Raw genomic sequence first — 12,893 nt, forward strand, 5'->3', positions numbered from 1 at the left:
GATCCCTACGTAATTCGGTGCTCTCCGATACACACGATCGAACAGCGGAGGAGTAGGTACTCAAGCGTCAACTTTAGGTTACAATATCTCCGGATGTAATTAACATTTTACAATGCAACAAACGGCAATGATTACGTATTTGTTTATATGTTCAGATGTGCTAAGAAAACTAACGGGGTTCCATTTAAAAAAACGTAGGTTTGTGTTAAAAACATACTTCCGTGCATTTTTTATAGTTTGTAGTAACCTATTACACTAGCCCCTCTCCTCACGTTCGGTCCGTGGAATCGATTCGTCAGTATTTGATGTGGTTTACGAAATATATCCAGCGGTAACGTTAGGTGACTCACCCTGTATAAGGACGCACCAGAGGCAAACAGTAGGTCTCTTGATGCGTCGCAGCTAGCGCGCGATCGCCAATTTGTCTATTAAAGCTTTCTTGTATGAATGTATGTGGGCTCCAGTGTAAGTAGTCAGAATCTTATACGATCTGCAACGGGCGAGCTGTGTTCTGCGGACGTGCGTCATGACCGTAAGGCGTGACTGCAGCGTGTGAAAGTAGCGGATAGGTGCTTACAGAGCAGTTACATTCTCTGGAACTATAAAAATTAATGTGGTGTCACCGCCAGACACCACACTTGCTAGGTGGTAGCCTTTAAATCAGCCGCGGTCCGTTAGTATACGTCGGACTCGCGTGTCGCCACTATCAGTGATTGCAGACCGAGCGCCGCCACACGGCAGGTCTAGTCTAGGGAGACTCCCTAGCACTCGCCCCAGTTGTACAGCCGACTTTGCTAGCGATGATTCACTGTCTACATACGCTCTCATTTGCAGAGACTGCAGGCCGACCCGTTGATTTCCCCTTACAGAGGCATCCAGAAGCTTTAAACTGCGCATACCAACGCCGAATGGAGTTAGCAGTTGGTGGATCTTTGTAGAACTTCGTCCTGAAGTGTCGTTGCGCTGTTATGAGTGACTGATGTGAGTGCATTTCAAGCATGACATACGCTTTCTCGGCTCCTGTTGCCATTTTGTCTCACTGCGCTCTCGAGCGCTCTGGCGGCAGAAACCTGAAGTGCGGCTTCAGCCGAACAAAACTTTATGAGTTTTTCTACGTATCTGTAGTGTGTCGTGACCATATGTCAATGAATGGAGCTACAGTGAATTTATGAAATCGCTTCAATCATTTGTAATAGCCCTGTATTTAAGTCTTTTTTTTTTGCTCCAATTAATATGTATTTATGTTGGTAGAATTAGCTGCACAAAGTACATCAAGACGGTAGCCGTTTTCTTACTACTTCAGCTGTAACAGCCCCACATCGTTGTTGGCAAAGACATAAGTAATCCTCTGCTTGAGATGAGTGATGTCCCATATATTTGTCAAAGCCAGTGATATATGATGAAGGTGGTGGCCTTGGCTGTAAGCCACCTTTCCAACCCATGACACTGGAAAGTTTTAATTGGGAATTCACTCACATGTAATCCACAATGTGATGGTGAAGCACCTTACCGGAAAGTCATGGTCCTGTAGTGCTACGCTGAAGAGCCAAAGAAGCTGGTACACCTGTGTAGTATTGTGTAGGGGTCCCGCGAGCAACATGACGTGGCATGGACTCGACTAATATCTGAAGTAGTGCTGAAGGGAACTGACACAATGAATCCTGCAGGGCTGTCCGAATATCCTTAAGAATACGAGGGGGTTGAGACCGTTTCTGAAAAGCACGTTGTGAGGTACCAGAGATATGCTCAATAATGCTCACGTCTGGAAAAATGGTGGCCAGCGGAAGTGTTTAAATTCAGAAGAGTATTCCTGGAACCACTCAGTAGCAATTGTGCTCGTATGGGTTGTCGCATTGTCCTACTGGAATTGCCCACGTGTGTCAGAAAGCAAAACGGACATGAATTGATCCAGGTGATCCGGTAGGATGCTTACGCACTTGCCACCTGTCAGAGTCGTATATAGACGTTTCAGAGGTCCCATATCACTCCAATACACACGCCCCACACCATTACAGAGCCTCCACCAGCTTGAACAGTTCCCTGCTGACATGCAGGGTCCATGAATTCATGAGGTCGTCTCCATACCCGCCGTACACGTCCATCCGTTCGACACAATTTGAAACGAGACTCGTCCGACCGGGCAATATGTTCCCAGTCATCAACAATCCAATGTCCGCGTTGACAGGCCCAGGCGAAGCGTAAGGTTTGTGTCGTGCAGTCAACAAGCGTACACGAGTGAGCCTTTGGCTCCGAAAGCCATATCGATGATGTTTCGTTGAATGGTTCGCACGCTGACTCTTATTGATGCACCAGTACTGAAATTTGCAACAGTTTGCTAAAGGGTTGCACTTTTGTCACTTCGAATGATTCTCTTCGGTCGTCTTTGGTCCCTTTCTTGTAGGATCTTTTTCCGGCCGCAGCGACGCCGGAGATTTGATGTTCTACCGAATTCCTGATATTCACGGTACACTCGTTAAATGGTCGTACCGGAAAATCCCCACTTCATCGCTACCTCGGATATACTGGTGACGGCGGTGGTTAGTGTTTAACGTCCCGTCGACAACGAGGTCATTAGAGACGGAGCGCAAGCTCGGGTTAGGGAAGGATTGGGAAGGAAATCGGCCGTGCCCTTTCAAAGGAACCATCCCGACATTTGCCTGAAACGATTTAGGGAAATCACGGAACACCTAAATCAGGATGGCTCGAGACGGGATTGAACCGTCGTCCTCCCGAATGCGAGTCCAGTGTGCTAACCACTGCGCCACCTCGCTCGGTCGGATATACTGCGTCCCATCGCTCGTGCGCCGACTGTAGTACCACGTTTAAACTCACTTAAATCTAGATAACCTGCCATTGTAGCAGCAGAAACGGATCGAACAACTGCGCCATACACTTGTTGCCGGCCGCAGCGCCGTTTTCTACCTGTTTACGTATCTCTGTATGTGAATACGCACGCCTGTACTAGTTTCTTTGGCGCTTCAGCGTACATATTCAGTTTACAGGTCCAGGCAAACATATTTTTTATTGATGTCTCTCCGAAGAAAAATGGACTAATGACGCGATTACACACGATGCCACGCCACACATTCGCCTTTGGACTATCTCTCAGAAGTTCCGTTGACACACGTGGGTTTTATGACCCCCATGTTCTCGCGTTGTATATATTCAGCTTCCCTGAAAGATGAAAGGTTGACTCACCACTGAAACTAATTCTGGTGACAGTTGTTTCAGCCGCAGACAGTCGTTACAGCATGTTATCTGGAAAATCTTGTAATTTTGGTTTACCTTGTGACTCCTACAGCAATTGCACTTCGTAAGCGTAGAACGGCAAATTAATTTACGTGGCAAGTGTAAACGTTGGAGAGCGACACGGATAGACTTCTGGAAGATCTTACACGAACGATGTTTTCCTCATATTTTCTTGATAGCCCACTCTTCCTTTCTCCAATACTATTCCAGTCTCCTCATATTTATTGCGCCACGTAAGGAAGTGACGGTGGATGTCATCAGTACGTAGTTGTGTGTTCTTGCTGAGCCTACATCTCCCATATCTGTTTCAGTACATCAGAATATATAGTGTGACTTCCCCTGAAGAGTTCGTTTCACTGTATCTCATCCATCAACAGGACATCTAAAATATACACAAATGCATTATGATTAAAAACTTAGCAAACCAATGAGTGTACAGTACAAATTTGATGACGATATCTCATCGGTTTCCACTGTCATGAATTTTTGGAGCAGAAGAGAGACCTCATCCATGAGGTGTATGTAGTGGGGAAAAGGTCATAACGGAGAATTTGCTTTCGAAAATTAAATCTTTTGTCGGCTAACTTTCTGGTACTCAATCTGTCAGCTCCATACGGCAGCGTAGGAGTGCCATTTGACGGTATGTCTTTTTCTCTGAATCTCTGAATTTTGCTGGGCGGGGGGTTGTTGTGAGTTGACACAGTTTATTTCAAACAGGTTACATTTGTATGTACTAATAACAGCATTTTTTAAATTTCTAGTTATAAGTTGATGTTGTTGACCAGGTGTTTCTCCTCACTAACCCTTATCAAATCCCCAACTTGCAGGAGCCTCGCTGCACGATTCCTCCGTAAAGTACCAATCATTAATATGTTGTTTTTAGTGCTATTTTTATTTTGGGCTAGGTATGTTGCTGCCTCTGTCATCGCAGCTTCATTTTCTGCCAGAACTGCAATGTCATCTACACAGTATTACACATGGGATCTCCAACTCAGCTTTGCACATTCCCATTTCTCTTCATTCAACGGTGGATTTCCTTAAGCGGTGTATTAAGCAATACTGGTGAAACAGATTGTCTCTCGTGTAATTTCTCTGTCTAGTAATTCACCTTTGCTCATACCCCTGAAAAACATGTAGGCGCTAACTAAAAATGGCTCTGAGCACTATGGGACTTAACATCTGCGGTCATCAGTCCCCTCGAACTTAGAACTACTTAAACCGAACTAACCTAAGGACATCACACACATCCATGCCCAAGGCAGGATTCGAACCTACGACCGTTGCAGTCGCGCGGTTCCGGACTGAGCGCCTAGAACCGCGAGGCGCTAACTCGAAATATTATTTACATACATAAAAGAACTGATCTCAGTCTATCCTAGCATCCCCAGACTTCTCTTTGCATGTGGCTTTAGGGCTTCTTAATATTGTAGACTTTCGTCAGTTTCCTTTCTCTTTACCACGCTTTACTGCGCTATACGTCATCATTTAATTTCATAAACGCCGACTCGCTTAATTCATTTCAAATTTTTCTAGCTGCACAATATTTTTTGCCCCATCTTTGGCCGCCACACTTCATAAAGTAAAATTATCGTAAGCGCCTCTTGAAATGACCTTAAGAGTTCATTGATTCTTGCACAGTAAGACCATCACCTGTCTACTTTCCTAGTAGACAGCTATGTTGCATCGTTGATGTACGCCACATTTACTCCCAGAGAGTTATCGGTGGAAGCTTCAGAACTGACTTACTGACTTACGACCAGTAATCATGCGCACGATGGTTCCAGAGCGCAGAATCAACATTAGCATACTCAGATTTCCACAGGGCTATTCCTCGAATTTTAACAGTACATAAGATAATGTATGTAACAAAATTTCGTCCCTTGCACGCTTTCGGTGGAAAATCAGCGTCAAAGAAAGGCATATGGGAAACATTCCAATCGCGAGAAAGAAAATTATTCTCATTCAAAATGCGGCACATCTTGAGCACTCAGCAGCGTTTTGCGTCAGAGCACTCGAGTTCGAATGCTCTATTAGGGTTCGATTATTCTAATTTTATACTGTGTGATATAGTATCTGGCTCCTTAATTGTTTCACAGCAAGTACAGCAGTCCTTGCCCAATGGAACAATTTGATGTTAACACAGAAATAAGAGTACAATCATTTGTATTATGTCAATTTCAAACACATATTCAGGCTTTAAACTTTAACTCCGTTCTTTTCCACACACTAAACGCCTCCACGCTTTCCTGTCCATTGCCACCATTGCTTCGCTTTTCTTCAGTTACATCCCTTCCTTCACCGTAAAAAGAAAAGACTCCTCTCCTCTCATTTTTGTTCTACTCGTGATTATTTTATCCTTGGTAGTTCCCCTGCAGTAATGTGCATCGCATACTCGCATCATTTGAGTGCAGGGATCTGCACTACATCCGAGCCTACATTCCAGCCTACTTTCCGCCCATTGGTACTATCGATTAGTATCAACTACCATATGTACCACTTTCAGTACTATTACACTTGCTTAGGGTGTCATCAGTACAACTAGCAACCCACTTCACAGATAATTTCAAAACTCTATTACCATTTTTACTGTTATCATATGACTACTGATTTTAAAGGGCTGTCAAATGAAAACGAATGTCTCGAGAACGAATCGTTATTGGTACGCTTTGTTGCATTAAAACAACGAGGAATTTCATATTGGCTGTTAAAGAAGTTTTGTAATTAGTTTCTTTCGTGTCATAACTAGCGAGAGTATGAGGGTAAACCATTTTATAGCAACGCCCCATTGAAAAGTCATGAAAACATTTCGTTCTTGTTAGAATTTGTTATTATTAAATATCAATAACATTTCGGCGATTGAAACTTGTAATATAAGTACGAAATCAAAAGCAGTTGAGTTCTAACACATACTACGTGATCAAAAGTATCCGGGCATATGGCTGAAAATGACTTACAGGTTCGTGGCGCCCTCCATCAGTAATGCTGGAATTCAATATGGTGTTGGCCCACCCTTATTAGCCTTGATGACAGCTTCCACTCTCGCAGGCATACGTTCAATCACGTGCTGCAAGGTTTCTTGGGGAATGGTAGCCCATTCTTCACGAAGTGCTGCACTGAGGAGAGGTATCGATGTCGGTCGGTGAGGCCTGGCACGAAGTCGGTGTTCCCAAAACACCCCAAAGGTGTCCTATAGGATTCAGGCCAGACCTCTGTGCAGGCCAGTCCATTACAGGGATGTTATTATCGTATAACCACTCTGCCACAGGCCGTGCATTATGAATAGATGCTCGATCGTGTTGAACGATGCAGTCGCCGTCCCCGATTTGCTCTTCAACGGTGGGAAGCGAAAAGGTGCTTAAAACAACTATGTAGGCCTGTGGTGTGATGGTGCCATGCAAAGCAACAAGGGGCGTGCGCCCTCTCCATGAAAAACACGACTACACCATAACACCACCGCCTCTGACTTTTACTGTTGGCACTACACACGCTGGCAGATGACGTTCACCGGGCAATCGCCATACCAACACCCTGCCATCAGATCGTCACATTGTACCGTGACTCGTCACTCCAAACAACGTTTTTCTACTGTTCAATCGTCCAATGTTTACGCTCCGTACACCAAGCGAGGCGTCGCTTGGCATTTACCGGCGTGATGTGTGGCTTATGAGCAGCCGCTCGATCATGAAATCCAAGTTTTCTCATCTACCGCCCAACTGTCGCAGTACTTGCAGTGGATCCTGATGCAGTTTGGAATTCCTCTGTGATGGTCTAGATATATGTCTGCCTATGGCACATTACGACCATCTTCAACTGTCGGCGGTCTCTGTCAGTAAACAGACGAGGTCGCCCTGAACGCTTTTGTGCTGTACATGTCCTTTCACGTTTCCACTTCACTATCACATCGGAAACCGTGGACCTAGGGACAATTACGAGTGTGGAAATCTCGCGTAGAGACGTATGACACATGTGACACGCAATCACCTGAGCACGTTCGAAGTCCGTGAGTTCCGTGGAGCGCCCCATTCTGCTCTCTCACGATGCCTAATGTCTACTGAGGTGGCTGATATGGAGTACCTGGTAGTAGGTGGCAGCACAATGCACCTAATGTGAAAAATGTATGTTTTTGGGAGTGTCCACATACTTTTCATCACACAGTGTAGCATAATTGATTAAGGTGCCACGATACAGAACTGAGGGTTCGTGTCCCACTTGTGCCAAACTTTTTTTACCCCCTTATCGTTTTCTAAAACGTTGCGGGAAGTTTGTATGAAGTTAATAAAAGAATTTCTGTAATATCTGACGTCATGCGAATATAAGTGCACGCTCTGCAAGGAGTGAGTTTTTCGATTTGGTGAATTTTTGTAAGCTGATGACCTTCCTGAGTGGATATATCTTTCATTTTTGTATTATTACATGTTCACAGTTACTGAAGTTTTTATTTGTGTATACCGCAGACAGATCAACATGACTAGCATATGTCAAGAAAGAAAATGTGTGTTTTAATAGAGCTGGCATATGAATTCTATGTGCGTCCGTTTTCGTGAACGAACTGTATGGTTTTAACGTTAGCTGCCTTGTCCCATACGCCGACGGCTTTAGAGAACAGGTGTGTGTTTGGATCAACAGCTCATTTCGACGAGTGAAGGGTTTACAGGCTTTTCTACAAATAGTCAACAGCTGGGAACAAAGTAACGCACAGTTAAAGTACTCCGCTGTACGGTTGTATCGTACTTCCCTCTTGAATTTCTCGTCAAACAGCGTGAACAGTAGTATTGTAAGTAGGCTGTTTAGGTTTTTATATTGGTAACGCGCCGGCCGAAGTGGCCGTGCGGTTAAAGGCGCTGCAGTCTGGAACCGCAAGACCGCTACGGTCGCAGGTTCGAATCCTGCCTGGGGCATGGATGTTTGTGATGTCCTTAGGTTAGTTAGGTTTAACTAGTTCTAAGTTCTAGGGGACTAATGACCTCAGCAGTTGAGTCCCATAGTGCTCAGAGACATTTGAACCATTTTTGAACCATTGGTAACGCCACGTAGCGCTCTGTATGAAAATCACTGACTGTGCTATGTGCAGTCTGTGGCTGGTTTGCATTGTTGTTGGCTATTGTAGTGTTGGGCAGTTGGCTGTTGACAACGCGTAGCGTTGCGCAGTTGGAGGTGAACCGCCAGCAGTGGTGGATGTGGGGAGTGAGATGGCGGAGTTTTGAGAGCGGATGATCTGGACAGAGACAGAAAATTTGTAAGACTGGATATCATGAACTGAACTGAACTGATATATATATTATGACTTTTGAACACTATTAAGGTAAATACATTGTTTGTTCTCTATCAAAATCTTTCATCTAATGTTTTAACGTTTCTGAAACATACAAAGTAACCATAATAACAAGCACAAGGAAAGGAGCACACTAATTTCCGCTGACTGATTACAGTAAGGATATTGACGAGATAACACTATGAAACGTCCCCTTAGAAAAATTGTACATGACTGTGCTTAAACTGACACACAATATTTTTAGCGCAACACAATCTGACTTTCAATAATCCCTACAAAAGAATGGCCCTGACTAACATTACCTTTCACAAATCACTTACCCCACAAAAATCTTCGTTACTCAAGCTACTGCAATACAGCGAGCGCCACTACTGCAAGCTGCATAAAAGATTCAAACTACTGAAGGCACTAACTACTGATAGGCATAGTTAGCAAATGAAAGATTTTGATAGAGAACAAACAATGTATTTACCTTAATAGTGTTCAAAAGTCATAATATATATATATATATATATATATATATATATATATATATATATATATATATCAGTTCATGATACCCAGTCTTACAAATTTACTGTCTCTGTCCAGATCATCCGCTCTCAAAACTTCGCCATCTAACTCCCCACATCCACCACTGCGCAACGCCACGCGCTGTTAACAGCCAACTGCCCAACACTACAATAGCCAACAACAATGCATACCAGCCAGACTGCACACAGCACAGCCAGTGATTTTCATACAGAGCGCTACGTGGCGTTACCAATATAAAAACCTAAACAGCCTACTTACAGCATATCAATCACAAACTCTGAATGCTTTTGATCCCTAATGCATCTGACAAAAGGGATGGAGTCGTCGCACATGAACGTGCTGCTAGGTATCCAGTTCGACGTCATCCAGAGAAAAATGTATTTCATCGCACTCTAGCTAACGAGGAAGTCATTCTAGAAGCTATGCCCAAAGAACGCCAACGAAGTATAGGTCACGCAACAACACATGAGCACTGACGTGTGCAAGAAGAAGGACTGCACCCAAATCATATTCATTAAAGTGATTCAGCATCCTGAAGACTGCGTCCTACGTATGCAGTTTTGTAAATGATTCCAACAACAACAGGAAGCTAACGACAGCTTCCTAAAAATTATAATACGACCTGATGAAGCTGTGTGATGGTCTCTTCAGTATCTACAACGCCCACCATTGGTGTCTAGTTAACCCACATGTCAGCTGTAACTTTAGACGTCGGGCCCACTTTAGCATCAATGTATAGATCAGGACAATCAAGTATTTCTAACAGTTTGCTTGAATCACTAGACGATATTGCACTTCACGTTCAGCCGGGGTTGCGGTTCCAGTGTGATGGTGCACAATGGAAGAAATGCGAGATTTTTTTGAGAAACAGATCAGTGCTGGAAATTTTAAGGCCTCCGCTTGTTCCTGATATCGATCGCTGGATTTCATCCTGTGGGGATTCTTGAAGAAGCACGTCTATTCTGCTCTGCTGATGAATTTGCAAGAACTCTTGTAAATATGGACGCAGCTATGCTGCAAAGAGTTCAAAGAAGCGTAATGAAGCCAGTCGCTAAGTTTTTGGAGGTGCAGGGAGGTCGCATTGAGCATTTGCTTTGAAGAGCATACACGTTTCATGAAAGGTATGCTTTCACTGATAATAAATTCAGTGTGAATGTTTAAATCTCAACATTGATGAGTTTTGTAGCCATTTCTGTCCAAAGACAGGTAAATTATTTTTAACAAATCATTACTCCCCATGAATTTTTCTGAAATATCGGGGCAGTAATAGTTCTCAAGTTTGTTTGTGTGGTCGACCTCAGCAGCAAGCATATAAATACTTGTTTTCCAAATAAAACTGCCTTTTCCCGCTGCTAGTTACTTTATTTATCCCATACGCGTTTCGCCTTCTCCTGTTCCAAGGCATCATCAGTGGAATCTACAACGATACAGTTTTGTTAGTTACAGGTTATCAAACATTTCACTTCGCGATTTTTTGTAAAAAAAAAAGTAATTACTTACGATTTTCTGATCTGCGTTTCCTTACATCTGGTCCGGAGGTCGCACTACCACTTTTATCACTGCCATATAATCACATCTTTGTGTTCTCGCGTTCCACACACTGATCACCATGTTTCTCACTCTTTTTTGTGGTGGACTATTGTTCTTTTGTCACTCGATACAACTATTTCGTCGTACACCGCTTTTCACAGCGTAAATATTGCGACTCCATTACGTGTTTCATCTTCTTTGGTATGTTTACCTATTTGTTGCCAACCTAACGAAGTATGTGTTCATTACTAACTTCTACTATTTATGATGTTTATACCGTGTGTGTGAATGAGTGAGAGAGAGAGAGAGGGAGCCTGGAAATATGGGACAAACCACTCTACATTTGCAGAACACCTAAGAGAAAGTGACCACAAACCAACCACCTGAGAATATGACACGAAAATAATTAGAATCAACAATAAAAAACACCTCCTGACCATGCAAGAAATTTACCACATACATAAAACCAAAGCAGAAGGGAAAATCCTGTTGAATGACCAAGTACACATGCCAAGCAATTCATTATTTACACTAATAGATAAAATAATAGTGTAACGTTCACAAAAAGTATTAATATAATAATATTGTGCAGTGTAATAATAATAATAGAACCCAACATCTTTACACTCACTCATCCATGAACCCCTCCACAGAATGCTGAAACGAAAAGTCAAAACAGCTGTCACCAAAGTTTTCAGCCTCTCGCTAACAGCTAGTACACCTGCCACTCCCCCCCCCCCCCCCCGCCCCCCCAAAAAAAGGTCAACTCTATCATCCTCTGTAATTATTTTTTTATTTACAAAAAATCGCGAAGTGAACTGTTTGATAATCTATAACTAACGAAACTGTATCGTTATAGATCCCACTGATGATTTCTCAGAACAGGAGAAGGCGAAATGCGTATGGCATAAATAAAGTAACTGCCAGCAGGAAATGGCAGTTTTATATACAAAACGAGTATTAGTGATAGTTCTGTTCTTTACAGAAGCTGCAGTTGTAGGATATGTATCAAAACAAGAAAATAAAAGGAAATACGCCTAGATCCAGAATCGAACTCTGAACTAGAGTATTCTAATGCGAAATTCTACTCACTGCACCAACTGGGAAACACATCTATACAACGCTGAACGAAAATATTTGTACATATGACTACAAAGAGTGTCAAGCAATCCTGCAAAAGACTCACTGGGTGATTGATCCAAAATGGAGGGTTACTCTAATTTCGAAGAAGTTATTGGGAGATTTAGCTTGTAAAACCTATTTCAGTAATTCTAAGGCCCTGTTCGAACAACGAAATCTGTAACACGAGGATATGTTAGAATTCAATAAGAAACTTCTGTTTGACTTAACTCTTATTGCAGCATTTCTTTGAGCCGCATTGGTCTGTATTTAAACATGATCTCCTCGATCGTTGTGAAGTGTTATCGTGAACTGCATTCGGCAATATAAACTCACGAAATGTTACTTCGAAATTTACTGGCAAATTTTCGTATCATTGTGCTCATTTGCCACTCATTTTCTCCAGCATTCTGTGATCACAATCGTGTACTTTCCCCTAGGTTAGTTCACTGAAGGTCAATAACATGATGTTAAAAACTAGTAAATAAATAAAAGTTAAAATTACTCAATAAAATGAGCTCACTGAATCCAAAGTACCAAATACAGTTCATACAACAAACGGAGCTTTAACCGTAGTTATTTTTCACTCACTCGCCGTAACTTTATAGGTTTTTTTTATGAAGAAAGTCAATATTTTAGAACTCGCAATGAGTTCTAGAATTGGGCAGCATGTACACATTCCACTGTAGGTTTGATGCAATAGCTCTATGATTTAGTTCTTCTGTCTTTAATGTAAGATAGTGCGACGTGTACTTTATTATGTGTATGGTGAGAAAGAAATTCTTTGTGCTGTTGTTTTAATATCGTTTGAACAATGTTTCAGGACAACAACGATGTGCTGCTTGACATAGCGAACAGAATATTTCTGAAAGCTGGTTATGGCATTAAAGAAGGGTTTAATCAGTCAGCAACTAGATTCAAGGCTGGAATAGAAGAAGTTGATTTCCTGCAAGAACCACAAGCAAGGAAAACAATAAATGACTGGGTGGAGAAGAAGACAAATAATAAAATAAAAGACATAATTCCACCTGGTGAGCACAAATTATGGTCATTATAATATAATAAAGACATCACTCGTAATTAGTACCAGATGAAGAAAATATTTCCGCTAACCTTTTAGATAAATTATACAGGCTGCCTTAAAATTCGTCTCAGACAAGAACTTTGACAGTTGTTCAACGTCATAAAT

General features: G+C 42.4%; 1 protein-coding gene across 6 annotated transcripts in view; it reads left to right on the forward strand.

Moving 5' to 3' along the window:
- Positions 1-12,893, forward strand: part of LOC124776206 (leukocyte elastase inhibitor-like) — a 208,841-nt gene that overhangs the window by 34,922 nt on the left and 161,026 nt on the right. For all 6 annotated transcript variants that reach the window (XM_047251050.1, XM_047251047.1, XM_047251052.1 and 3 more), the window contains exon 4: positions 12,528-12,735. In XM_047251050.1, coding sequence (XP_047107006.1) covers positions 12,528-12,735 — 208 coding nt within the window. The remainder of the gene's footprint in view (positions 1-12,527; positions 12,736-12,893) is intronic.

This window comes from Schistocerca piceifrons, chromosome 2, assembly GCF_021461385.2.
Source record: "Schistocerca piceifrons isolate TAMUIC-IGC-003096 chromosome 2, iqSchPice1.1, whole genome shotgun sequence".
NCBI lineage: Eukaryota > Metazoa > Arthropoda > Insecta > Orthoptera > Acrididae > Schistocerca > Schistocerca piceifrons.